The 27908-nt window shown below is 41.2% G+C and overlaps 3 protein-coding genes across 7 annotated transcripts in view; 2 read left to right on the top strand and 1 right to left on the bottom strand.

Moving 5' to 3' along the window:
• Positions 1-2419, bottom strand: part of LOC130388883 (F-actin-monooxygenase mical2b-like) — a 37626-nt gene extending 35207 nt beyond the window's left edge. For 2 of the 4 annotated variants that reach the window (XM_056598452.1, XM_056598453.1), the window contains exon 1: positions 1599-2419. The gene's annotated coding sequence lies outside the window, so the exon portion shown is untranslated. The remainder of the gene's footprint in view (positions 1-1598) is intronic. The other 2 variants (XM_056598455.1, XM_056598454.1) reach the window with 2 other exon arrangements.
• A 353-nt stretch (positions 2420-2772) lies between these two features.
• dkk3b (dickkopf WNT signaling pathway inhibitor 3b) lies at positions 2773-10389 on the top strand. 2 transcript variants are annotated; one of them, XM_056598225.1, is made up of 7 exons: positions 2773-3060; positions 3195-3278; positions 3872-3952; positions 7861-7950; positions 8184-8328; positions 9036-9186; positions 9559-10389. In XM_056598225.1, exons 1-7 carry the CDS (start codon positions 2893-2895, stop codon positions 9581-9583), a joined length of 744 nt encoding a protein of 247 aa, XP_056454200.1. In that variant the 5' UTR covers positions 2773-2892; the 3' UTR covers positions 9584-10389. The 2 variants fall into 2 exon arrangements, with proteins under 2 accessions (XP_056454200.1, XP_056454199.1); XM_056598224.1 differs by having other exon boundaries at positions 2776-3060; positions 7858-7950; positions 9559-10378.
• A 98-nt stretch (positions 10390-10487) lies between these two features.
• Positions 10488-27592, top strand: LOC130388738 (fatty acyl-CoA reductase 1-like). Its single transcript, XM_056598223.1, has 13 exons — positions 10488-10719; positions 15737-15858; positions 16232-16348; positions 16528-16703; positions 16915-17094; positions 17635-17812; positions 17945-17989; positions 18119-18246; positions 18335-18402; positions 19391-19562; positions 22744-22873; positions 23381-23508; positions 24864-27592. Exons 2-13 carry the CDS (start codon positions 15787-15789, stop codon positions 25024-25026), a joined length of 1557 nt encoding a protein of 518 aa, XP_056454198.1. The 5' UTR covers positions 10488-10719; positions 15737-15786; the 3' UTR covers positions 25027-27592.
• Positions 27593-27908: the final 316 nt, after the last annotated feature.

Below are 27908 nucleotides of genomic sequence, written 5' to 3'. Positions count from 1 at the left end.
TTATAGTATTAACACAGTGTAGCAAAGAAGTTTGGAGCTGGCTTTAGCCTTTTAGGCTAGTTAATGGTGTTGGTTCATGAAAACAAAGTAATCAGGTTTCTCCTTTGTAATGGCCAAAATGTTTGCATAGAGAGTCAAGTTACAATAAGAAGTAGTCCAATACATATTTTGTTGATAATTCCTGATAATTCCCCATAGACCTTGTAGTTGGTATGTAAAGATAAATGGTCAGTAATGATGATGGCACCATTAGATAAAGAGAATAGAGAAAATTGGCTGTTTCCATTGTTGCAAATCCATCCACACCCACACAAGGACTTAAAAAAGTACACAAATGTCTGTGGGCTTGGTTTAGATTTAACTTAACAACCTCTACATTATTGGATGGGATTTGAGTCATGCGTCTTCAGGATTTTAAAGACAAACAGGCGGCTTAAATTGGTATATGCTGTAAAACACTGAATATTGCAACAATGTTTCCGAATGTATTGTGGACAGGTTCAGGCAGAGCATTTAATTTGCTACCACATGTGGTGGTTAACAGTGGGGACATGCTGAAGCTTAAAGTGGGGACACTGGCCTCCCTAGTGTATTTCTGTCTTCCCCCCTCCGTCATACGTTCTATGTTTCTATCTTGCTGTCCCTGACTCCCACTCCCTCACCCCCTTATAAGTCTGCCAGTTATTCCAGGAAGTGGCAGCTTGTGTGACGTTGTTGCTGATGAGGAATACTTTCATTTTAAATATCTCCATATTTGTAAATAGAAACAAAGATATCAAAGTCAGCAGGATAATAGTAAATTATTGTCAGCATACATATTCCGCTTCCATCTGAATATAGTTAAATGCCTAAAAGTTTCCAGCTTATAGGGCTTCTGTGTCAGTTTAATTAAACGTGGTTAAGCCCTTCTTGCAGATCAATAAGGTAAACGTTTATAATTCAACTCAAACCATACACTACAACAAACGACAAATTAAGAAGCATTGGGCCTTATGCATGGATTTTAGAAACCACCTGCTAGACACCATGCCTGCGAATGAGATGACCATTGGCAACATCATGTAATCAGAAGCTCATATGCATTACATGCTGCCTCTGTGGGATGGGGAAAACTTTGACTGTACGCATTACTTTCAATGTTGTGGGCCCATTCCATTTCAAATTATGGGACATTCATATTAAGCAAAACATGGGAAATGTAACCTACATTTGACCCAATTAAACCAGTATCCCTTAAGTAAGCGGTATAGGCTATCGCTTAGAAATATTTATTTTGGACATGCCTCCTCCACCTTAAGCTTCACTGAGGGTAACTTTAACCAACCATTGCACTAAAACACTGACGTTATATAGACGTTGTCGTTAAGTAACTTTGCTAAATAATTAAACAACCCATGTAGCCTTAATAATACTACGATTCTACAATAATGCCAACAAACGGCCAACCACAGAGAGGCAGCCCAGTTGTTTCCATCAAATCCACGATGCATAAGTACTCGTCAATTTGGCTTGTAAGAATCAAAGCGAAAGCTTCGTAATATTAATCGAATGGCCGCACATTCACAAATATGAGTCAAATCCACCTCCAGTCTACTTACACATAAGTGTCAATTTTGTAATCCTCAAAATGATAGCTCTCGGGTTGAAGACAGCGTTGTTGTCTTTAGGAACATATTGAGTCGGTTTGTACTGATAAAAGCCGGTGGATATCCCGGTGTTGGCCGCTCCTGACAGCTCACATGACGGTCACTTGGACCCCTTCAAGTGCGACTAACTAACCACACCGGAGCGCCGCTGGAAGGCGGTGCTACCTAGATTACTCCAACGACATCCAATGAGATAGCCTACATTTAGGAATATCAATGTAAAACGCGACTCATTGTTTCAATGGGTGGGCGTCGATGGGGAAATCATTGTAGGGGACAAGGACGGGAACAAGCTGGACAACATGATGCACAGGAAAATACCTGTGGATGGAATTTCGTAAATGAACCGACCACCTGTGGCTCCCACTTAAATAGTTTAAAAAATGTTGCTTATATAGGCCTAAACCTAATCGTAGCCTAAATGTATAGGCTAAATTAATAGTCTGCTAATTTCTGTCTCTGTGTAGACCTGTACTATTTTCTCTGTCGTTCAGTTCATTCCTCTTTCTGTCTCACGTTTCACGGTAGTCCACTTACTGCTCCGCGGCAGCTGTCCACTGGGAGCCACGGCCGTGCCTGGTATCAACTTCAACGATGCATAGTAAACGTCAACAAGTGACTCCAAACCTTCGACCATTTAACTACTATCGTGTCCTGCGCTGGGAGTTACGTGCGTGCGAACCATCCAGTTCGTAGCATCAACAGAAAACATAAATATAAATGTTCAAAAGCTACGTGGGTGGTCCAGACGCATGTACAAAAATGTATATTTTTGCCTATGAATGTGTGGGTATGAACGGTCTTAGCCACGCGGTTGTCTGAAATAAATAGCCTAAGTGAACGACACCATCTAGTGGTAATGATATGCAATCACATTTTCTTTTTTTTTATTATAACTAGACAGACTGACGCTGGAAAATAGAATTGGACAGTTTCTTTCGATTAAATAATGTAGTCCTAAGTAATTACCAATACTTTAGTAGGCTATTTAAGTTCACAAACTATACATTTATTTCCTATAAAACCAAGGTACTTTCATTCCTTTGTCAAGCTATTCATCTTGAAAGTTTCTGGTTTAATTTTGATTTCCCCCTTCTCTTCCCCCCAGACTTTTCCAAATAAAAAACGTTGTTCAGCTGTGTCCGGCTGTGAGCTCTGCGTCATGCGCCAGGCAGCTCTCTACCCACGGCGCTCTTTCTTTATCCTGCTCTAGTACGAAACACAACGTCCCGCTGCTGTTTGGAAGATGCAGTCGGTCGTGTTGCTTCTGAATTTGGGCTTTTCTTTGCTTGTGGCTGGAGGAAGCGTCGAGGATGCCGTGGAGCGTGGACCAGTGAGTCTGAATGACATGTTTCGAGAGGTGGAGATGCTGATGGAGGACACACAACAGATGTTGGAGGAGGCTGTAGATCAGGTCAGAGATATTTTACTTAAAAATGTATTGACTTTTACACAATTAGATTATAGACTGTGACAAAACACACGTGTTTAGACTTAATTTCCTCCATAGCTGAACTTCATTTGTTTTAAACACATGCAAACCCTCAGATATCTACGGAGAGTGCCAAATCATCCCTATCGTCACTGGCTCTACCCGGTACCTTTCACAACTACACTTTTACAAACGACAAGGTACGTAGGACTATATAAATCCATAATAAAATATATGATCTTTATTAAAAAGTGGGCATAAACATAAAGTTGGCACAAAATAAGTTGTAGAGATGCTTAGGTCTTCTGAAGTTTCTTATGTTCATCCAACAATGATGATAGGCCTATATGGTCGTGTAGTGCATAACTATCATATGAAACAAACAAAAAAATAGCCTAATACCTAGAAGAAAAGGGATACAGCAATAACTTGTTGCTTTTTCGCCATCTTGCGCTGACATATTATTCGTCACCGCACCATCACAATGTCTTTAGACCTACTACTACTCTAAACTATATGATTGCAGCAATCAAATAATTGTAACGCATGAAAAGGTTACGTAATTTTCTTTCAAATTGTCAATAAATTCACTATAGACAAGACACAGAACACTCTGTCAATCCATACTTAACATGTAAATGTGTAGTGTACCATGCTTTATACCACACATTTGAAGGTAATTATATCTGTAAATGTTTACTTTCATATACGTTCCATGTATTTTTTTATAATCTTTTATCTTTTATTTTTTTAAATAAAATTAATTAAATAATTACTAATTTGTCTTCTGTAGGAAAGTAATAATGGCACAAGAGAGTCTCACCTTTCACATGCCCATGTGGAGATCTCCAGCCAGTGGAACAATGTCGATCATGTGAGTTTTAATGAACAGTCTGTCTTTTCAGTCTCAGTCAAAGCCCTGTGTAATGATCTGTGTTGCTCTTCAGCTCATTTAGTAGCTGCACTTTTAACACAGAGAATGAAACGCATTTGTTTACTGTAATATTACTTCAGGCATCAAGCTTTTAAGTGACATTTTTGGCCAAGGAAAATTGTAAACAGTAATAACACATATTGTATAATGTAATATACAACATTAGCAAGTTGTTTGAGAATCTAACAGCATATGTCAATCTAAAAGCCTGACTCCAAAATAACCATAGCCACTGTTTGTGTATCATATGAAAACAAATATCCAACTGCCCTAGTTTCAGAGCCAATGTATCCCTTCCATTCCATTTTTTTCAATGGATAATCAGGCCTACTTATGATGTAAACTGCTAAAGCTGTTTTGTCAAACAAGAGGCTAGCAGAGTTAATCCTTTCAGTTATATTTCAGTTACATTTCCATTGGCAATACTTCCATTGGATGCTTTTCCTGTCTAATGCTACACTTAACTCAATGACAATTTAATAAAGTCATAATACAGCAGTTCACGTTGTCCTTGGCTTGAGGATACTGATATTAAGAGCTGGAGTACTTTCTGTGGCTTTATTTAACCCAAGGAACGTCTTACAAGGGTGAGATCATCCTGAACAGTCAGACCAACCTTATACTTATCATAGTATATGGAACCAAGACAAGACCAGAATGGCTTTAGGTCATTCTTTTTCCATGCTGCATGTGTTGCTATTCCAACGTTTTTACAGCACTGTTAATACCATGTTCTTTCCTGGCAGTCTTGCAAAGTGTAGCTTCATTAATAGAGCAGGCTCTTGCTAATAAAAACCAACCCAGGGATGAGACGGAACAGGCATGATGACTAGATGGGAAAGTCTGTAGAAAAGGACTAAATCAGTTGGCATATCTGAGCCTGTATGTGGTTGACTAATTTGAAATGATCCATAACATTTTTCATTCTTTATACTGGCAAGGAAATGTATGTTTTTGGAGGCAGTAGAAGCTATTTTCCCCTATGAAGTGGAGGAGATGGAATTTAAACAATGACTACTGATCTTGGGTGATTAATAGCAGCTGCTGTCTTATAAAGTTGACTCACGAGCAGAGGGGTTTCCGTGGCCTACAAGTCTGCAGTGTTTTGTGTTTAGCCCAATGATGTGTTATCTTGACATCAGAAAAATGCATCAGAACCGTGTGTGTTTTTTGTTATTTTGAATAGTACTATATTCAATTATTTATAGCAAAGATTAAAAAAGCTGAAAACGAGAAGGCACTGCCTGCAATTCAGTAGACTAGTTAAATATGACTTATGTGTGGGCTTAGAGCAGTTGAAATTACTAACAGGATGAAATGAACACTCTGACTAGAAGTGGGGAGATTTTATTGGAGACCACTGCCTTGTGTTCAGCTATGTGAAGGTTGGGGGGTTGGGACTGAGAAAATGAGTTTGTGAGACAATGAGAAAAAGAGGAAAATCAAAGGAGACAATTTAGTTCTCAAATGTCTCCTTTCTAGACTAGACATGTCAACGAGAAGAGGGTGTGTGTGTGTGGTGGGAGGGGGGGAGGTGTTTATAGAACTGTTTATCCAAGTTTATGTGCATGGGTGTGGTTATCCTCGGTCCTTGGAAGACTGCCATGGAAACACACATCCCTTAGTCACTCACCAGGGAACTAATTATGTAATAAGCCATAGAGTTCAGGAGATGGCTTGGCTGCTGTGGTAAGCAGATGATGGACTTTAACAGACTGTACTATCTCAATCTTGCTTCCTAAGCTTTGATTCGGTTAAGGACTGAGGGAATTCAGTGGCCTACTCCCAGGAGACAGAGGAGAGATAATTCTAAGCATGCAAAGCCTGGTTGTGGCTGGAAGTACTTTCATAGACCGAAATTCAGGACGTTGTTTACAACTCATCGTTTCAGTAATCCTGTAATACAAGTCAGACTATAAGTAATTAAAAAATATATTTAATGGATTTATACACTTCATATTTCTGTATTCAAATCCAATATTTGGCTTTACAAGTAATGTATTAAAAAAATGTTTTATTGATTTGCTATTTAGTTCTGGGGCCGTATTCACAAAGCATTTTATCTTACCACTAGGAGTGCTCCTAACTCGCGCTAAAACATTTTACGTAGGAGTTTTTTCTTAAAAGTTATTCACAAAGCCGCTGAGACCTACTCTTACTAAGGATAAATCACAAAGAGTGAACTAAGAGTGACGCGCCGTTGCTATGGATTACGTCAATTCTCGTGCACGAGTTTAGAAGCGGTCAGTTCGGTGATTGGTTGTTCAGACGAGCCCACTGAATCACCAAAAAACAAGGAAATAGCCTAGGCTAGAAATGAATTCCTATTAAGTAGTTATAGTGCAGTTAGCAGAATACACGCATGATGACAATTTTGTGCAGACCACGATAATGACGTTGTAGCCTGCACGTTCAAGAGAGAGAGAAAGCAAACAATAAAAATACGTAAAATCTAAAAGAAAATAAATGTTACAAACTACCCAAGTGTTGACTGATTTGTGCCAAAGTGTTTACCTAAAATGTGTTTTCAAAGTGATCCCTAAATGCCTGTCCACTCGGTTCCACACGGCCAAATTCCTTGTAATGTTGATCACCATCATCATCATCATCATCATCGTCTGGCTGTGGAATGTTCCTCCGCTTGCAGAGGTTGTGTAGAATGGCACATACAGTGATTACTGTGCTTGCCCTCTCTGGGGTGAGGCGTATTTCGCCGTGGAGGACATGAAACCGACGTTTCATCTGCCCAATTCCTCTCTCCACAACATTTCGTGTATGTTTGTGTGCTCTAGCAAAGAGCCAATACGATGTGTTTTACGCATAGGACTAAGCGTAATCTGCGTAATCACTTACATGTTACACTTTAACTGTGCTCCCGGTTGTGGATTGAGGTAGGGTGTCTAGAGCCACGTCTTGCATGGATAGTCACTGTCACCCAGCAAGTGACACCCAACTGGTACATCTCAAAAAGCTGCCTCAGACCGCTCACCATTAAAATGCGCGAATCATGGGTAGCTGAAGATCCAGGCCACTTTGCAACAACATCCAGTAGGCTATGTTAAAATTTGCATCAAAAACAACCTGCGTGTTGATGGAATGCACTTTCTTCCTATTGACGAACACGTCCTCGTCTTTTGATGGCGCAATTATTTTTATTTTTTATAAGTTATGTATATATTTTTATAATTTATAATTTTTATAACATTTTATTTCGGGACTAATCGGATTATTCCTGTTAGTCGGGGATGTTATTGCATCGCGCATTAACTCCACAATAAGTTGAATACCCTAACATTTCATCTCGCAGGCATTTTAAGATTCTTTGTGAATAGGTCTTACTGAGTTAGGAGTCCTCTTGAGGACTTTTAAGCTCTCCTAGACTTAGGTGCTACTTTTAGTCCTAAAATACTTTGTGAATTGCTCTTAGTGAAAAAAGTTAGGAGTCCTAAATTTAAGAGTGACACGCCCATTATTTTTAGGAGTTACTCCTAAATTCGCCAGTTAGGACCTACTTTTAGCCCTAAGATCCTTTGTGAATACGGCCCCTGATCTAATTAACAAATGAATGATTAAATATAGAAAACTTCATTTAAATATGGTTCAATATATTTCCTATTTGCAACCAGTTTGCACCTTAATGCAAGATTATTATTGCAAATGATTAGAGGTAGATAAGGTCAAGAAACAAGGAAAGACAACACAAGGAAGTTGAAATAACCTGCTCTGTGACCCGCTCTTAGCCAACTGTCATTTTGGACTTCACATGCATTGTGGTGTTTATTTAGTTAATTTAGTTTTGTTGTTTAGAATATGATGGCCTAAGGTTGTATCATCGTTCTCTCCAGGAGTGCATGATAGATGAAGACTGTGGCGACACGAGATACTGCTTCTATGAGATTGAAAAGTCCAAGTGTCTGCCATGCATCCCGACTGATATGGTGAGTATATGGTGTGCAGCATTTTAAAATGAGTGAGATTGGTATTTATCCAGTGGATATAGGAAACATAATACTGTGTGTGTGTGTGTGTGTGTGTGTGTGTGTGTGTGTGTGTGTGTGTGTGTGTGTGTGTGTGTGTGTGTGTGTGTGTGTGTGTGTGTGTGTGTGTGTCTGTCTGTGTGTGTGTGTGTGTGTCTGTGTCTGTGTGTGTTTGTTTGTATGTGCGCCCTCAGCCCTGCACTAAAGATGAGGAGTGCTGCTCAGATCAGATGTGTGTATGGGGTCAATGTACAGAGGATGCGACCAGTGGAACAGAGGGAACCATCTGTCAGTCCCAGAGTGACTGCAGGCCAGACCTCTGCTGTGCCTTCCAACGAGGTGACCATGACATGCCGCACACGCCCATAGACTGAATGCTACAGTCACTCTTCATGCACGCCACTCTTCATGCACTGAAGAATTGTTATCTTCCACCGGCCATTAAGACTGGCAATCAGTCTTAGATTTGTGTATCTCAGTCATGTTTTAAGTAGTTGTAGTGTATTCATCTTTTGAACCATGGTGTTATTTGTTGTTTGCGAGAACTTTTTTTCACATTTGAACACTGAGAACTGTCTGTTGCAAAACCAAAACCTTTCAAGCTTGAACTGAGGAAGTTAAACACATTACAGAGATAAGAAAATCTATACTTTCATGATCGGGGGATAATATGGTATGATTCTAAGGTTAACTGAGGGGTTTGCTGGTTTAAAATGCAATGATCTGCGATCTTCAGAATGACCACCACCAAAACGCCAGAAGAAGTCAATTCAATAATGGAATATTTTGAGAAGCCTGTAATTAGCCTATTCCCCCTCTAATTTCCTCATCTCTGCTCCTTCTCTTTCTCTTCTGCATTCTACTACTTGTCCACCCTGTCCCTTCTCCTCTTCTCTCCCTACCCCTCCTCCCCATCTCTATTTCTCCCTCTCTTTTCCGTCTCCTCCTCTGCATATCTACCCCTCCCCTCCATCTGTACTTCTCCTCTCATTGTCCCTACTCCTCCTCTCTGTCTCCTGCCTCTTGGTTCTCCCGCCTCTCCACAGAGCTGCTGTTCCCTGTGTGCAACCCCAGGCCAGAGAAAGGCGAGTCCTGTGTGAACCACCCCAACCTGTTGATGGATCTGCTGTCCTGGGACACGGACGGGCCCCGTGACCACTGCCCGTGTGCTGGAGAGCTCCAGTGCCAACCTCATGGGTGAGAGCTATGATAGACAGAGGAGGGAGTTTAGGTTTCGGTCAGCACAGCAGTGGCCTGGTGAAAAATAAAATATGAACAGAAGAGCAATGAGACGCTTAGTATTTACCCTTTAATACATGGGCCGATTGATTGTGAAAATACAAGAAAGCACTTGCAAATAGTGATTGAAGTGTTTATATATAAATATATATATGATCAGTTAGGCAATCGTATCTGCAACAGGAACATTTGGACTAATGGTGGAATGGTCAACATTTGCTTGAACATTTGTATCTCCTATTTGAAATGGCAACCTTTAGTGGTCATAAAGTGTGTTTGTTGATGTGTCCTGTCCACTAATGTTACTATACAATTGTTTCCCCCTCACAGGCGTGGATTTCATTGTGGAGAGTAGCTACATGTCTTCAAAAATGGAAGATGAGAATGTACCAGGAAGAGGAAGACTTTTTTAAAGTCCTATTAAACTATTCGGTTGAATTACTTCACAATGGTTTGTATCAATTTACAGATGTCACAAATTGTCCATGTAGGGTTGTCAGTTACTGTTTGCACTATGATTATTCACCGGAATACAATATGAAGGATTTTTTTCTCTCAGAAGCCAGAAAGAAAACAACCACAAGTTGAATCTTGATTGGACAGGGCTGCAAAATGCAGCGTTGAACACTAGATGGCAAAGTTGTGTATTTTTTTGTGCTTTCCAACCAGTAAAATAGTCGGATAACGGTGTATCCGACTAGACACTATCTCTTCGGTAGTTCATTCAAATTCTGACCATGCAGTGCCAGCAGTACTTTCCTATGGCTAAAGGTGGGAAATGTTATGTATTATATAAAATCAAGAAAATACCGAACATTTATTTCGGAATGTCTTTTGGAATGTAACTTTTTATTTTATTTTGTAGGCTACTGTTTTAATTACTTGGTCAGACTATGGTGGCCAGTTTTTCTGTAAATTCGTATTAGTCTGGATACGCCTACAGCACAACATATTCAATGTAGCCTATGTATCATTGACAATGTTGGTGTGATAAGAAATGGTCCACTTAGGACTAATAGGCTTACATCGTTTTATATTTACTATTTGGTTATGTTCGTGTTCTATGTATGATTTTTAATAAACGCGGACGAATGGAGTCCTACGTCCTTCTTTAAGTGGCTCTGTCTCTCAAGGATGATGTTTTTTTTTTCCACCATCCACCGCAGATCGGTTGATTAAATTAGTGTAAATTATAGACTTAAGAAACCAGAAAAATATCGATTCAATGAATAAAGGAATGGATAGCGGAAAACATTTAGTTCGGAATACATGTATAAAAAAGGCTGGTGGAAGCATAATGATTTGTGATTAACAGTGCAGTATAACATAATAGTAACAGGAATCTGAATCAACGTTATTTGGGGAAGCGGTGCTGACGTCACGCTCGCTAAATGACTCCACCACCCTTCATGTTTCCTGTTCTCGAGACTCGAGCTGACGCTGCTCGCACCACACAGGACACGCGGGTTTCAGTCACACGTTTTTATCCGGGTAAGCAGTTATTTGTCGATATTCTAGGTACGCGTGTGCTTCAACCGATTCTGAAGCATTTTAACTCGTATTCTGAGATCGTATTTGATCTCGGAAAGCAATGTCTTGATATGAATAACCGAGTATAGCTTGGGCTCCATTGCGTGCATTGCACAGAGGCAGTCGTGGAAAGGATGCGCAACAGAGGGAGGGGTTGGTAACGTTAGTCGGGAGGAGCTCCAAACAAACAGGGTAGTTGAAGTCACATCTTTCAATACACCGCGGAAAATACCCACAACTGAGTGGTTACGTTGGAAGGACAGAAGGGGTCAAATGTCTTACTGCTGCCATTGAAGGAGCAGTTTAGCACAATAACTAGTGTCGCGTCATAGCACCGTACTAATGGATACCACGACATACTTTTAGCCACCCCTAGCATTTCATCACAAAACAGCTAAGGATCTAGGCTGGTTCACATTCAATCTGTTTCCCCCTGATGATTTCAAGGCTTCTTGGTGAAATATCGGTGGACACTCTTGTGATGGCATTCAATGTTTAAGAAAACGAAGCACAATGCCGGGGTTGTCATTTTTGTAATGATGTGCGCCAGCTGTGTGTGATTGGCACCACGGGATCCGTTGAATCTACTCTCAATTAGAGCTCTAAATTTTAGTTATTCTACAAATGTCTCTTATTAGACAGTTATGCATTTTCCTTTGGTAAAATCCAGTTAATCGCGCATAACAACGCATTTGTTTTACTAGACAAAGCCAACTGGGTGCCATCATGTAGTTTGATGAATGCGTAGGTTGAGCATTAAATTAAGCTTTATACTTCTGGAGTTTCTTGAAACGTTAAAGAACAATTCGGTTGTCTCTCATCGCCTCACGTGTGGATGTCAAGCCCTTCTCTTAACTGTCCTATCCTAACCTATAAGCCAATGTTTGTTTTGCCTGAGAAGAGCAGCTCTGGCAACTTGCATGTTGTTTGCCAAAATCTTTCATGAATTCTGACATTGTCATCTAACCTTAAAAAAAAACTAGTAAATAACCTGACCTGTTTGGCAAGTCTATTGGAGAAGGATGCTCAAAATACATAGAGCATAGTAACGGACACGAATGAGGCAGAGATATTTTTTCTTGCTTGAGCTGGGGATTGTCAATTGTGTGAATTGAAAAGTGAGCATTGATAAATGCCAAATGTGGATTGCATATTATTCCTCCATAGTTTTCTCTAGTTGCAAGTAGTATATTAATTATTCTGAATAGTGCACAAACTGTGTTGATCCATTATTCAACGTGAAAGGTCTGTGTTTACTTGGTCCAGTGCTAAAGCTGGTCCTGATAGCATGGTTGCACTTGCATTCAGTTGTCAAGCTCATCCAAATAAAGTGTGACTCAAATATCACACCTCTTTTCTTAAACTCAGGTTATAAACCTTACTTCAACTGCCTTTTGACATTTTTTTCTAATTCAGTTTGATGAGCACATACAATGCATTTTCACATCTATTCAAATAATTTCCTAATCTGATCATTGTGTTCAGTCATTCCATTTGCTGTCTTTTTTAAAAAACATTTGTTACTTTACAACCTTTTAAATATACATATGCTACATTTTCTTTTGGGGAATGACGGGTCAAACATCTGCATCACTTCTGCATCCTTGATCATTTGTTTGCTTTGGTCAGTTTTGATTTCTTCCCAAACTTTGGTTTTATTCAGCATCTGTGTCATTGGTTTTTTGCTGTGGTTAGGCAATCTTACAGTTGAAGCCGGGGACTTAGAAATACATGCATTGCAGCAAACCCTACATCTGCGTCATCGGCCAGAACCGTGTGTGTGTGTGTGTGTGTGTGTGTGTGTGTGTGTGTGTGTGTGTGTGTGTGTGTGTGTGTGTGTGTGTGTGTGTGTGTGTGTGTGTGTGTGTGTGTGTGTGTGTGTGTGTGTGTGTGTGTGTGTGTGTGTGTGTGTGTGATGCATTTTTTAAGATCTCAGTGTTCAAATTCCCAAAGTAACCAAATGCAAGTACTTGCTCTGTGGAAAAGCGGATTCTCTAAATCCCTGCCCTGAATTATTGAAGGCTACATTCCTGTCTATTAAAATCAGGCCTCTAAAATTCATTAAAGGTGGCTTAAATGTGTGCGGTTCCCTTGGCTGTTGCACCGTTCTCTTTGAATAGCAAACCATAATGGACAAGAAGCAAATTTATAGAACTGGTTTTCCAGCGTGTGTGTGTGTGTGTGTGTGTGTGTGTGTGTGTGTGTGTGTGTGTGTGTGTGTGTGTGTGTGTGTGTGTGTGTGTGTGTGTGTGTGTGTGTGTGTGTGTGTGTGTGTGTGTGTGTGTGTGTGTTTTTCCGGCTTTTGGAGAAATGGATGTGTGTCATTGGTCTCCAACATTGCCTCAGAGCTTTAAGAGTTTGAATTGTAGTTCACAAGTTAAGCCTATCTGTACCAGGTATATATATATATTTAGGTTCCTGCGAAATGTGTTGGCATTTCACATAATGTGCTCCATATAGCAAATGTAATGGTTGACTATCCTTTCTGAAAGGTTTATGAAAAGTGCTACATAAATAGACTACTAGGTTGTGGTTGGTTTGAGACACATTTTGAGACCCTTACAATGCAAGAACGGAACTTTGGTTAATTATATATTTGTATAGTCACCGGCCCCTCATTTGTCTTGGAGGAAAGGAAACGCCTTCTTTTGTCAACATAGCCTTTTATTTTTCTACTATTTACACTACTTATCACTCATGCAGGTGCCTATATTTCCCAGTATGTGTACCTGGGAAGCCACTTGGGGATGTTACAAAAGCATTGCGATATTTGAGTTAATGCACACAATTGTATTAATGGACTATCTTGGCCACTCCAGATATTGTGTTGCCAACACAAACTCAACATATGTTGCACTTTATTTAGCGTTAACTTTCCGACTAGTATAATCCCGTCATATTGTGGAATATTTTTTGGCTGATAGAACTCTGGGGGCCCTATCTTGCATCCGGCGCAATTTACTGTCTACACTGACGCATGTGTCGTTGCTAGTTTGCAACTGGCGCATAGTGTTCTTTTCCCTCCTGCGCCACGTGTCGGTAAATTAGGGAATGATCTTGTGCCCCAAGGGGCGGTGCGGCGAAAGGAGGAGGCATGTTCTGGCGCAAACGTTCCCTGGTGCTATTTTGCAGTTTCAGAAAACAATTGCACCACAAACCAGGAAATACCTGGTTCAAAGTCAGTGGCGCGTTGTTCAGATGCTATTTTAAGGTTGCATGCATAATGTTGCTTGTGCACCTCGCGCATACACTTTGCTTCTCTCATCTAGTGCACATTCTTGGTAAATTATTTGGGAAAGAACATCTGATACAGCGGTAATAAGTTGTACTTTTAAATCAATGCATCTGCAAACACCGTACAGCAAACTCATATTTTCTTGACACAGACATCGTGTATAAGCCCATATCTTTTAGGATTGATGAGTATTTGATCGTGAGATTGTTTTACCGTGAGTGAGGGATAAAAAGAATGAATGAATGCGGGCGCGCGTGTGTTTATGTGTAAAATAATTAATGGAAGCGGGCGCGAGTGTGTGCGTCCATCTGTTTAAACACACGCAAACTAAACACGTAACGCATAATACAGTCCATTGGCAATGTATATTAACGGGGGTAACCATGCATATTAGGAACACAAGTCAATAACGATAATTAATAAAATACTGGTAAGAAACGATGTTTGTTATTGCGTATTCATTAAAGAGAACCACAGTTGCCGCATATCATATGAGTGATATGAAAATGTATTTGAGGACTCAGTGTTTCTGAAGTTGTGGAAGAAAACGTTATTCCATATGTGAATTAGGCCATATTATTTGGCAATAAACTGAGCCATTTGAAGTTTGAAATTCATGCAGTCATGCATCTGTCTCATCGGAGACTGCAAAAGCGCTGTCAAAATATCAACTCGTCAGATCAAATGCGCTCATGGCTCTTAAAGGGGATGGGAGATGGCTACTCTCATTGGTTTATTGCACGTTACGCCCAAACCACACATAAGGGTAATTAGGCTGCTTCAGACCAACCCTTTTTAGATTTGCGCCGAGCGCAAGAGCCATTTATGCGCCGGTAAAATCGCAACATCGCCATAGAACCGCCCACAAAGCTACTTGCGCCTGGCGCTTCTCACTTGCGTTTCAGACCGTTAAAATAGGGCCCTGGCTGTTCATATGGTAGTGGGGTACTAATTTCTGTGAATGTCAGCATAACACTCAACGGTTGTGTATCTTATACTCGTTTCAGGTTACAAGTAGAGTGCTTTTTAGGCCTTGGGGGCACTACATGCAGTCTTCAATTAACACATATGTTGTATTATTGCAAACTACAAAGGCAATTCACCCCAAAATAATGTACCAGTATGTGCAGTGTTATCTTCTGCTAATGATACCAGCCAGAAAAGTATGGCTGGTCTGTGCTGTCTCACCCTGCATTAGAAGTTAATTAACCAACGCACCTTCTAACCTGAAATACTTTGCCCAATGACCAATATTAAAGTCAGACTTTAGGCTGATATCTTTCCTCAACTGGCATCCTGTTAGTTGTATGCAATGGTATGGCAGATATGTTGAATACGTATATTTATTATGGCCTTGGTTTTATGATGCCTAGTAGGCCTATTGGATACTTTATCTGATATTAACTAGCTACTGGTTTATTTGCCTATCTCAATTGGCCCACCACCTCTGTAAATGGTTAAACCTCAATATCTGATATCAGGAGCCCCGTGAATGACTTCTGCATTGACCAATACTGATAAGCCACTATATGACTAACTTGCCACGGGCTACTGTTTGAAGTTCTCTCTGCAAATAGTTGTTCTTGCTGTATAGGTGTCAATTGATTCAGAATTTATTGATTCTGTCAATTGATTTCGCTGTGGTTTGATCCTTTCTGAATACCTTTTTCGAATTTGGTGGATGATGTTCACATCATTGAAAAAGGCTAGCTGACGTTAAACTAATTCTCGTTTTGTTTTCAGGTGAACTTTTTAAAAGCTTTTGTCCAAATTAAAATTGGAGGGCTGTCATCATGGTGAGCATCCCAGAATACTATGCCGGAAAGAATGTGCTGATCACCGGTGCAACTGGCTTCATGGGCAAGGTAGGTCCATCAGGGCTGGATAAATGTCAACAATTCTGCACTGGGTCAACTCTGGGTCTCCATTCGTGATGTACATTGCAAAAAAATATTGATTCTCTAAAGTCTTAAAGACCTATTCAGTATTGGCCAGTCGAATTGAAGGAAATTAAATCTAGGTGTAAATATTTATCGGTTACACCATGTTCTAATTAACTTTAGTTTATGCTTCAGTAGTAGAGCTGCGCCGATTAGTCGATCAGCTGTAAATAATTTAATTACACATGGATAATTGCTTTATCAAAGTCATTTAACAAGTACAAACGCCAAACATTTGCTGCTTAATGCTTTTGAAGTAAAGACCCTTGGTTTGAAGTTCCCTGGCCTTGGGTTCCAGGTGCTCCTGGAGAAGCTGCTGAGGTCCTGCCCGCAGGTGCGCTCCGTCTACGTGATGGTCCGGCCCAAAGCGGGCCAGTCTCCCCAGACCCGCATCGCAGACGTCATCAACTCCAAGGTGACCATCCAGGCCTTTACCACTTCAATGAGAGAATAACTGTCTGCACTGATTACTATCAAAGAGAAGGACATTTTTTTTCTTTTTTTTTCTTAATTTATCTTGCGATTGCTTAAAAATGATCAAAATGACCTCCCTGGAATCCGGTTTTCCTCACAGCATTTGGTTTGCATTGTCAGTTGTTTGACAGGTTGCAGGAGGAGCAGCCAGATTTTGCGGAGAAGATCATTGCAGTGAACAGCGACCTCACACAGAAGGACCTGAACCTCAGCAAAGAGGACCAGGCCACCCTGGCCGAACACATCCACATCGTCTTCCACTGGGCCGCCACTGTTCGCTTTAATGAGCCTCTCAAGTGAGTTGATATCGCTGGGCTTGATTTTAATGTGTCTCTTATGAATATATTGGTCCTCTCATGAATATAAACCAGAAACAAATGTATTTCAGAGCATTTGTATTCAAATATATCTAGATTCAATTTTTTTAAGAATGGAAAAGATCTGCCTAGTGATAATGATTTACACAAGAGTTGACTCCTTTCATAACCATTTGTCCTCCTTTTTTAGGGATGCATTTCAACTGAATGTCTTGGCCACCCAAAAGATGGTGACGCTGGCCCACAGTATGAAGCACCTGGAGGTGTTTCTCCACGTCTCCACAGCCTATGCCAACTGTGACCGGGAGCTCATCGAGGAAGTGGTCTATACCCCACCCGTTGACTACAGGAAGCTCATTGAGAGCCTGGAGTAAGTTCATCAATGGTCATCGGTTACTGCTGGACACTTGGGCATTTTGTAAGACCTAAATCATGTAATGCCCGGTTTCTGGTTGGCTGAAATGTCAGATATGATGTCATACCAAACGCCTGTTTGGCCAAATGATGCAGAAAAAACATTTAGATAGAAAGGACTCATTATTCAACTACATTTTTTATTAACGTATCTTTTGCAGCTGTTGCTAACTGCTGCATGCACCGTTCATAGGATAATTTAGGTCAGTAGTGCAGCAAGCACAATAGGGAGCCACGCCACTATAGTGCAGTAAAGGTTTTTACACGTTGCAGTCCTAATTAAGATCCTGCTAGTTGGGCCAATCAGAAGAAGTCATTTTAGTCCTGAGTGTTCATCAATATGAATGATTGTATCACAGGATTGCTCTCACCCAGTGAAATGAAGATACAATTATTAGCAGTTGTGTGGGTGGAAAATTGCTTGGATTGCAGCCAAGTCAAACCCGCCTACCTGTTCCAGCTCTACGTAATGGAATAACGCACGTTCTCCCTCCAGCTGGATGGATGAGAAGATGGTGTCAGCGCTGACTCCCAAGCTGCTCGGGAAGCGCCCCAACACCTACACCTTCACAAAGGCCCTGGCTGAGCACCTGGTGCAGCAGGAGGCCGGGAGCCTGAACGTGGCCATCGTCAGACCCTCCATAGTGGGAGCCAGCTGGAAGGAGCCCTTCCCTGTGAGTCAGCCCCAGACATGCCAAGATTATGCCAACATTTGTCTTGTTAGAAATACACTACTAGTGCACAGAATTGAATTGTATAATCTTCTCCAACGTGTTCATCCATCAATATTTATTCATTTTATTTAGGGGTGGATTGATAACTTTAATGGACCCAGTGGAATATTCATTGCTGTAAGTATCAACCACAGAAAGACGACATGCGTGAAGCATATTTCTTCTTTTCAATGTCTTTTATTTGAGCTCCATACGTGTTCCACTAGTTGTCTGCATGTCCCTCATCCCTTCCCTCATGTTAACCAGGCCGGTAAGGGCATCCTGCGGACAATGCGGGCCGCCAACGACGCGGTGGCGGACCTGGTGCCGGTGGACGTGGTCATCAACACCACACTGGCGGCCGCCTGGTACTCTGGAGCACAGATGCACAACAGGTCCGACACGCGCACACCCACTCATGACGGTCCCCACTCTGACGCTCCATAGTCCACACGGTTTACTGATTGCCCTTTCTGTGAACAGGCCCAAGAACATCATGGTGTACAACTGCACCACTGGGGGAATTAACCCTTTCCGCTGGGGAGAAGTTGGTAAGCTTTATTTTTTGTGGATTGAAATGGCGATACTATTTTGTTGTTTTTTTTGGAGTTGATGGAGGTAGTAAATCACAAACATTTTTTTAATGATAAACGTATGACGTGAAATGTACAAGTTCATTCAACGTCTTGTTTTTTAAGTGATGCCTATCTGTTGAGTGGTGCACAGTAAGCCGTCATCACACCAAAAGCAAAGTGACTTTAAAAAAACATTGAATGCAAGTGGTTACTCGCGCCAAGAACGTCTCTCTCCGCCAGCCGTGGGCGGGATAACCACCGTGACACCACCTCTTGTACTGGTCCTCTCCAAGAGCTGTGTCTGGATGACTGCTGCTTTGTCATGCAATCAGGACTTCAGGCCGTTTAGTGACGCATTATGTCAAATTCGTGCCGAAGTTAAAATATTACAAATCCCGAGAATAAGGCGTGATCACGTCGTTCGAGCAAATTGAATCATGCCAATTTTGCGTTGTTGTTCTCTTTGTGAAAAATTTGCTACGGTTTTGGTGTGAAGGCACCTCGAGTTGAGGAAATGGGTCAGTCTTTTTGTTGACCCGTTACTAAGGTGAACGAGGTCTTCAACGAGGTCTGCAACAACTATTGTTTGCATGTGCCGGTTCTTAAAGAAAAATAAATAACCAAAAGCTGCTTGACTTGTTAAACCAGATGGAAGCGTATACGTTGGAAGCATATACGTTTCATTTAAATATCGTGCCTGGCATTCTGTAGAGTGGAGAATGAAAATAATCCTTTATATTTATAGACTTAATTTATGGCATGGAATGTTCAGCATAAATAACTGTCATGAGCTAAATAAATCAGCTGGACAAATGTGTAACGTACAAAAATGGTGGACCCCCTAATGTTTAGTGATATGGAACGGATCTGAACCAAGCGCTTTGACTCGATAAATGGTCATGTTTTACTCTTGGTGTGGCCTTGGTAACCGTTGTCATGTCATTCCACACCTTTTGTTCCTCAGAGCACCATGTAATATCCACGTTCAAGAGGAACCCGCTTGAGCAGGCTTTCAGACGTCCCAATGTTAATCTCACAACAAATCACCTAATCAATCAGTATTGGATTGCCGTGAGCCACAAGGCTCCAGCTTTCCTCTATGATCTGTACCTCAGGTTGATTGGACGAGAGCCAAGGTAAACTTGACCCCGCCGACTTAAGTCGTCCACCAAATCTGTGCCTCCCCATTCCGTGTACCTTCTGCTGTTTCACCTCTAATGTGCTTTGCCTCTTTACTTATACCTCTCACAATAATCTCACTGCCAGCGCTAAATGTCACGTGACTCTTCTTGGTTGTCGCTTTGGGAGCTTAAGGATGTACAACCCATTGTACATGTACAGGATGGGTTATACATTCTTTACTTTGGTTTTCTTCATGGTGTATTTCATTTTTAATTTTTTGTTGCTGTGTTTCCAAAATGCCCTGAAGGACACTTTGGTTCTTTGGAGACCTGATTTCAGATGGTAGTTGTCACTGCATCGGCTGTAATGTCCTATAGTCAAGGGTAACGGCCTTCTTGTTGGTGACTATTTGGACCTCCTTAGTAAACTGTATCGACGGGTCGATGGTTTTAGGACCATGCATTTGATGGCTTGAGCGTCAAAGAATTGAGCACATCCTCATCGTCTCATCCCATTCTGTCTCCTTGTCTTGTGATGTATGTGTCTTGTCTCCTGCAGAGACCTCTGTAAACATGAGCTTCAAGATCAACCCCTTAGAACGTGCCTTCAGAAGGCCCAATCTCAATCTACGCTCCAATCCCTTTACCAATCAGTACTGGATAATGGTCAGCCACAAGCTGCCCGCACTGATCCATGACGGTTACCTTGGTCTGACCGGCCGTGAGCCCCGGTAAGGCTGGACCTGTCCTGTTCCCTCACCGGGAACCCCATCGGGCTTCACCTGCTCCACCAACCGCTTTTCACTAAGGGGTTTTATTGTGTGACGGTTAGGGATGCACCGATTACACCTTCTCAGACTAAATACAAGTCCTTGCGTTTGTGTACAGAGTACTTAAACAGAGTACTTAATAATACTAGTGCAGTTTAAAGAGCCAGTGATCCAGTGACTCAGCAGGAATTCAAACACTAGGGGCTGTGAGTTCTAGGAAAAGGGATTGTGTTATTGTGATGGGTACGGCCCACGCTAACCTTGATGCTTTTTTCGTACAGTCGTATTAGTGATGTTGTATTCGAAAAGCGTGGCCCACGGTAGTGAGGTACATTGTGTCCGTAAAGCCCAACCCTCAGACATAGAAATAAACCTCTGCTCAGACGGAGCTTCGCCCTCCACACACACGCATAGTGTTATTCTACATGTCTGGGAAGCCCCACCCTTGGAAGTTGGTATTGAATAAATCTCTGCTCAGACGGAGCCTCACCATCCACACACGGTTGCGGTATACAATACGTTTCCGAAATGCTCAACTTTCCTTTGGATGTCGCAGTCAACCCCTGCCCAGATAGAGCTACACACAAGATGAAATGGAATAGATTACAGCCTTGACTATCATGTATATAACAAATTACCACGGAAAAAAATAGGTTATGGGTTCACTGGCTCTTAAATGTTACGGCACTTTGTGTAAAGTTGTATTGGCCTCCAAGTATCGGTATCGGTGCATCCCTAGTGACGGTTGTCGGGTTAGGAAGGGTAACGGTTTGCGGTGCTTGTTACCTCATGGAATGGCCTGGACTTGGGCTTTGTTAAAGGGAAGCTAACATCTTTATCATGACGGCAAATGTTTGTCTCTGCAAGCATGAGTTTGATTTACATTGCGCCGCCCTGCATTTACCTGGGAAGGCACTTTAGCCAGATTTGCATTGGGACCTTTTTGTGGTTTAATTGTTTTGTTTTTTCTATTCATGAGATTGGCTTTTGTATGTTGTTTTTTTTGGAAAAGCCATGTTGGCAACATGAATTTACAGTTATCCCTTACTCATTTGGTATTTGTGAAGCCATGGGCCTTTAGAGTTTGACTAAATCCATGTTGTGTTCAGGATGTGACAGCAATTGCAGTCTATTGATTGCAGACCATAATTCCCTCAGTGTCAAGTGTATGTCCTGCTGAACACAATAAATGGCCTGCTGAAGTGAGTGGCATTTTCAGAAAATAGAAAAGTTAATTGCAAGCCGGAGGTATTTCAGACGTGCACCATTATGCAGAAATGGTGCGTGTTCTTTTCTGAGTAGATTGTTGGAATTTCACCATACTTAGCTTTTGCGGTGTTGAATAATTCATTCAATAAAATTAATTCTTATGATTGGATTTTATTACAACTTTCATCATTTGATTGGAATATAGGTACCAATTACTGCCCCTTTAATTTATTCAACATTCTAATGCTCAGATGTCCTCATTAATTAATGCACTGATTAAGAGCTGCATTATGTATGTTTATTGCTGCATCAATGTCGGTATTCAAATGATCCAAACCAATAACCTTTTATTTAAAGAGCATAGTCTTCATGAATGGATCTCTGGTAGCGGCTCGGTGGTCTGTGGAGCTACTTTTCAGTGATGGTGGCCTAGATGCAGTTGCTCTACACAAGTGGGATACGTTCCTCTGAGGCCATTTCCTCCTCACCTCTATATGGACTGATTACTGTCCTTTTGAATCCCGTAATCAAAGTATTTGCGAGACACCCTTGACACCATTTCAAAAGAACTGAAAGGCCCCTATTGGTACTTATCAGTGGTTCAATATAGCCATACATTTCAAACCAAAGAAGTGCAAGGCCCCTATGGGTACTTATCAGTGGTTCAATATAGCCATGTTAAGGGGTTGAGCTGCTCGTGTCTGCATGTCAACCGAGGTCCTGAGTATCTTCCACACGGAAGAAGGGGGGAAGCGGTGTCTCCATGGCGATACTTGATTATACTTGATTTTTTTACCACTGGATGACTAAATAAACCAAAAATTGGGATTCATCTTTTATCCAATGCAAGGCTGAGAAAAGCATACACTCAAAATTGTCAAATTATTTTGTGCAGCAATCAAAGCATACAGAGAGCAAAATGGCTATAACGGAGATTTCATTTTAAAAATGAAATTTAATTATTAAACAAAATTCCCTTTGGACCAACCGCTTTCGCTGGCATGATTATCTTGTTGCAGACCCTTTTACCCTATCCTCTCCTCCAATACCCAACCCATCTCTATTCACTCTTTACCCACATCCTCTAACTCTGGCCCCCTTCACCCCTCACAACCTATACTGACCACATCCTTTCGCCCAATTGAACTGAATCACTAGATTCCCCGCTGTAATTCTCTATTCTCCATTAATCTTGGTCCTGTCCTACTGACTTCCAGGATGATGAAGACGATCAATCGTCTGCACAAAGCCATGATGGTGTTGGAGTACTTCACCAGCAACTCCTGGGTCTGGAACACTGAGAACCTGAGTATGCTCATGGCTCGAATGAGCCCAGAAGATAAGAAGGTGACACTTTAATTAATTCATCTTCATGGATATAATCTCTTCAGTCTTCAATACATGCTATTTTGTATCCTTGGGGGTGTGTGTATAGAAACGGCCGACACGAACACTGAGATGGGAGTGTGTCTTATTTACAATGGTGTGATTCAGCGTTGAAACTCGGATCAACACTGAATAGACGTATTGTCTTGGCCTGTTCTTGTATCTGCTGGAATTTAAATGATCAGGACAGTGGGTGAAAGCTTGCATTTCTGCGCCACTCTTGGTCTTGTGATAGAACCTGCTTTCAAATACACATTCCTTGTCTAGATGTCTATAGTGGAGAACATTTATTCGGTTTTTAAGGTGAGGAGACCACTGCTGACATTGCAAGTGTTTCGCAATGTCTAGGCTAAGTAGTACAATGGATCTTTGTTTTCCTTACCAACCGCAGAAGAGGCCCGTGTTGACGTGAGACTTGAGTCCTTGTTCCCACTAGATATTACCAACCCCTCTACCTTCTGTTGCTAGGTGTTCAACTTTGACGTGCGCCAGCTGAACTGGGCAGAGTACATGGAGAGCTACTGCATGGGCACCAAGAAGTACGTCCTCAACGAGGACCTGTCGGGACTCCCCGCTGCACGCAAACATCTCAACAAGTGAGTCTAGACCGGGCCCACATGACCAACTCTGGTTTAAACCACTCATGACTAGGCTCTACATATTCACTGGAGCTAAATTCAAATGTTGGGGTTTAACTTTGTCCGTCCTTACATTGATCACTCACTGATCCACACACGCCCAGATAGTTCCTGCTTTGCCATGATCCATCGGAAAAGCCTTCCTAATGGATAGTCTGTATGAAGAGTGGCAGTTCTCCAACGCTATAGAAACATAATGGGACCGCACAGGCAAGCTGTCAGATGGAACCTTGATGCACACATTTCATGTTCAACTATAACGAATGAGCATCACCTAAGGATAGTCATAATTTCACAAGAACTGTGCTAAAATGAATCTTAATTTGCTTTATCATTGTCGTTGTGTAGTTGTCGCCGTCGAAAAACGAGAAACAGCGATTTATTTAAAAAGGAAGAAGACGGAGGAAGCCGGTGTCGTGCCAATCTAGTTACCCCCTATAAGAAGTGTATCCCCAGCTGCGGGAGTGGGCATGCATCCATTGCATGCAACTAGTGCATGCGCACTTCGATATCACCCCGTTCACCCAAGGCTGAATTATAAGTACATGTTTATCTAAATGTTGTTCATCAACAAGGTTGTAAAGTAGTAACTTCGGGCACATCTTTTTCTTCCGACGTGTTTACGATCTTTATTCATTCATTGCGCCGCTGCTGACAGCTGTCTACTGAAAACATCTTTCTTGAATGCCGTCAGAGTTTGTTGCTGCTGGGGACTTGGAGAGGTCAGCCGGTGGCTCTATCACCACTAGTGGAAATGCGTACAGCGCCACCTATCGTACCGGGGCATGACATGCTTCGTGCAATGAATTGAATTTCTCACCGTCATGTATACTCTGGCAATTGCAGTTGTCTAATTGAGGAGCATAATCGAACTATGGCTGTAATCGGATTAAGCGTTCCAAGTAAACGTACTGTAACGTAGTGTTGTCAGAAGTTCTGTGTTGCTTAAGACATTTCCACAGTAAGACACACAATTATTTTTTACCATAATGCAGGTAAGGTGATCTACCTTTGCAAGGTCAGAAATAGTCTGCATGTTGCATTTCTCTGGTTAGCAAACCTTGTGCTACCAAAGCGGCATCCATTGGTGTATTACCTATTTGGGTAGGGCGCTAGTGGTGGGAGCCATGGAGCCGCCCAATCAAGCAAACGTTTTGCCATCATCTTGTCTTTTCGGTAATGCATTTTTGGGGATACAAAAGTTTTTTTATGGTAGTGTATGTACTAGGCTATACTGTAATTTCCCTCAATTAACCTTATCCACCCTAAAGTAGTTGCAAACCTGTTCTAAAGCAGCACTTGTGTAATTTCAGACTGAGGAACATCCGCTATGCCTTCAACACCATCCTGGTGGTGCTCTTTTGGCGTGTCTTCATCGCACGCTCCCAGATGGCCAGGAACATCTGGTACTTTGTGGTCAGCCTGTGCTTCAAGTTCCTCTCCTACTTCCGGGCTTCCTCCACCATGAGATACTAAAGAAGACGCATGAGGTAGATGGAAGAAAGGTTGGCACTTGGAGGCATTGAGAGAAAAGATGTCTAGGCATGGGGCCCTTCCCTCCGATCCGCCTACCTTTATGTTTACCTGTTTACATTCAAACCAGCTAAACACCATGACCATGCACAGACTGTGGGACTAGTCTCGAAAGTCCAAGGAAGCTCAATGTTGCATATAGTTAAAAGTATCTCTCCAGAAGTCTCTATTTATCCCATTTCATATGGATAATGTTTCCCTGGTCCACCGGTCCGAGGCACAGTTCCAGCCTCATGTGATGGAAGAGCAGCACTTGGACTTTTCCTAATGAAACACCAGGTCTACATTAATGCATAATGAGTTGAGAATATATTTACTTTTTGGATTCGTTAGGAAAGTTGCATGGGTTTGGCTTTGGATGATCTCCCTCTCTTGTTTTCCAACTGTAACTCCTTGTTGAATCATTAACACATTCTAGCTGTACCAGGGCAAACCCTTGTGTCCAGCGGTAATGTCTTTAAATGTTTTGAGTATGCAATGGCTGGCTTACAAATGTTGACCAAGCACAAGGTGTTTTCTTTGAAACCTGTGCCTATGGAAAAATATATTATACATTTGAAGAGCTTTTCTTTTTTTTTCTTTTTTTCTGGTCTTTTTTAAATCCATCTCTGGTCATCAAGTATTTACCTCCTAAGGTAAAAAAATAAAAGCTCATGAGATTGATGGGAAGGATGTTAGACCTTTGAGGCACTGTAGGTATAATTATCATGACTTGTATTTTTCATCATTTTGAAACCATACATTTCTAAAGGCCTCTGGTTGGCTGATATCCTATATGATATCCATTTTAAATGCTCTAATTGAATACATTTTCTTAAAGGTCCAATTTCCCTTTTCCAGATTTTTTTTCCTTGAATTCTCACTTTAAATCTACAATTTCCTGTCCACTACTTGTACGATTATTTTACCTTTAGCAATAAAGTCTATTAATCTGTACTAAGTCCAAACCTTCCCAGGGTTGTTTCAGACCTGGAAATGTCTGTTTCAGGGTTTGGAATCAAATAAAACTTGCTCGTCTTTGAACACAGGCTGACCTGTGTTGCCTTATGTACACCCCACATCCTTCATAATCCCTGCAGTGGTGTGCTTTTTTGTTGAATTCCCCCCCCTTTCTCTTGTTACTCGTCATTGTATTCAGTGTTTAACATGGGTTTACCTGGCATTAAAGTGTACTTGGGCTATATAACCCTAAACTGAGAGGTTTTTCATGTTCGAGTGAATAACGGAACGACACTGGCCTTGACATTTCTGCAGGATGAGTGATGGACATACGGTTTATAGGATAAAATTGCACTCCTGCAAAAAACTTGGCATGACCTATGCCTGAAGGTTCAATTGTAAATCAATGTGAAAGAAAAGCAAACATGTTTTCTACCACAAAAGGATGTTAACATGACTGCCAGGATATGAATGTGACTGTCGAGTTGCCTGTCAGTAAACAGTTTGTGTACATTTAATGTTTTCCTGTAAATGTAACCAATTACGCAACATGTTATTTAATACTTTTTTTGCACAGTGGCAAGCTTCCCAATACTCACTGCACGGATCACTGTCTGTCATTTTGTTTAAGAAATCTTTTAAATCTCTGCAGTTTTGTCAACTCTATCGACACAATGTCTTGCAAGTGGGATCATTGGGCAGTTTTGGGGTTGTTCTGCCCGTTTAGTATGCTCTGGTACGGTGTGGAGTCTCCTGTCTAAGGATTATTGGGAAAAATGTAATTCAGGGTTCCTTCAACATTAATAGTTGATAACTGAGAAGGATTTATTGTGCCTTTGCACATTCTGTTATGTCAGGGTGTAGACGTTAGTGGATCATGGCCATGTCTTGTGTTTTCACAAATCACTTCCTGTTCGTTGCAGCTGCATCATTGCCATGATTATGCATTCAGGAAATCTAAAGAATCCAGACTTTCATTTGCCATTAAAAACCCCAGCGCTTTTGTACTTTTAAAATCGATTACTGATGGGAAGGTTTTCCCTTTTTCCTTTCTCAAAATTTGTTTTTATGCTGATTATATATATTTTTGACTTATGGGTTCACATTTAGTATTTTTTTTTTTTTTTAACTGCCAAGTCATTTTTGTCTCCTGCGTGTTAAACATTGTGCTTGTTGCTAACCCACACAAATTCTATCCATTGATTTTGTTCTACTCTTTTAGGCTTTCTTGTCTTATCTCCAAGATCACCTGCGCTCGATCAATTAAGCTTGAAGTGAGCCGGAAGGTTTGGACGAGTACCCCTTTACCATATTGTTTATATTTTTTTGCCTTCTGTTCTTGGTGTCCACCTCTCCATAATATTTCATTACCATACACAGTCACGTTATTTGAGGTGCAGCTCACAAATGACAGCCATTGTGTGTATGTGTGTGTGTGTGTGTGTGTGTGTTTTCATTGGGACTTAAACAAGTTCTTGCATTGTCAATGGTAACCTCTTAAAAACAAATGAATCAATGGGTGCCTTGTTTGTAAATTTAAAAAGAATAAAGTTAACTATATTTAATTCCTCTTGAAGCATTTCTTTCCTCCTTTCTGTCTTCCTTACTAGTTCTAGTGTAACGGTTACTGGTATAGCTGGATTTTTGCCAACTTCTAAATAACCAATACACAGGAAAGTACCTAAACTACAATAACTTACATGAGTGGCTTACATGACTAGATTTGAAAGTTCTAGCACAGGCTAACAACATCTGTAACTGATGTAACTCTAGAGCGCAAACCATAATTACCTTTGTTTGCAGACATGTATACACATAAATAGGAGGGGACCAGTCCAATGAGACACTTATAAATAAACAACCAGTGTGAGAGTCAGCGTACAGAG

The sequence above is a fragment of the Gadus chalcogrammus genome, chromosome 9 (assembly GCF_026213295.1).
Source record: "Gadus chalcogrammus isolate NIFS_2021 chromosome 9, NIFS_Gcha_1.0, whole genome shotgun sequence".
NCBI classification, from domain to species: domain Eukaryota; kingdom Metazoa; phylum Chordata; class Actinopteri; order Gadiformes; family Gadidae; genus Gadus; species Gadus chalcogrammus.
The sequence above is the reverse complement of the archived record's forward strand: the minus strand, read 5'-3'. Positions and strand labels throughout refer to the sequence as shown.

Bases quoted from the DNA above. Each gene is read 5' to 3' on its own strand.
- dkk3b (XM_056598224.1), top strand. From the start codon at position 2,893: ATGCAGTCGGTCGTGTTGCTTCTGAATTTGGGCTTTTCTTTGCTTGTG. The intron at 3,953-7,857 runs GTGAGTTTTAAT...CGTTCTCTCCAG, and splicing joins AGTGGAACAATGTCGATCAT to GAGTGCATGATAGATGAAGA. The intron at 9,187-9,558 runs GTGAGAGCTATG...TCCCCCTCACAG, and splicing joins CTCCAGTGCCAACCTCATGG to GCGTGGATTTCATTGTGGAG.
- LOC130388738 (XM_056598223.1), top strand. From the start codon at position 15,787: ATGGTGAGCATCCCAGAATACTATGCCGGAAAGAATGTGCTGATCACC. The intron at 17,813-17,944 runs GTGAGTCAGCCC...CATTTTATTTAG, and splicing joins GCTGGAAGGAGCCCTTCCCT to GGGTGGATTGATAACTTTAA. The intron at 23,509-24,863 runs GTGAGTCTAGAC...GTGTAATTTCAG, and splicing joins GCACGCAAACATCTCAACAA to ACTGAGGAACATCCGCTATG.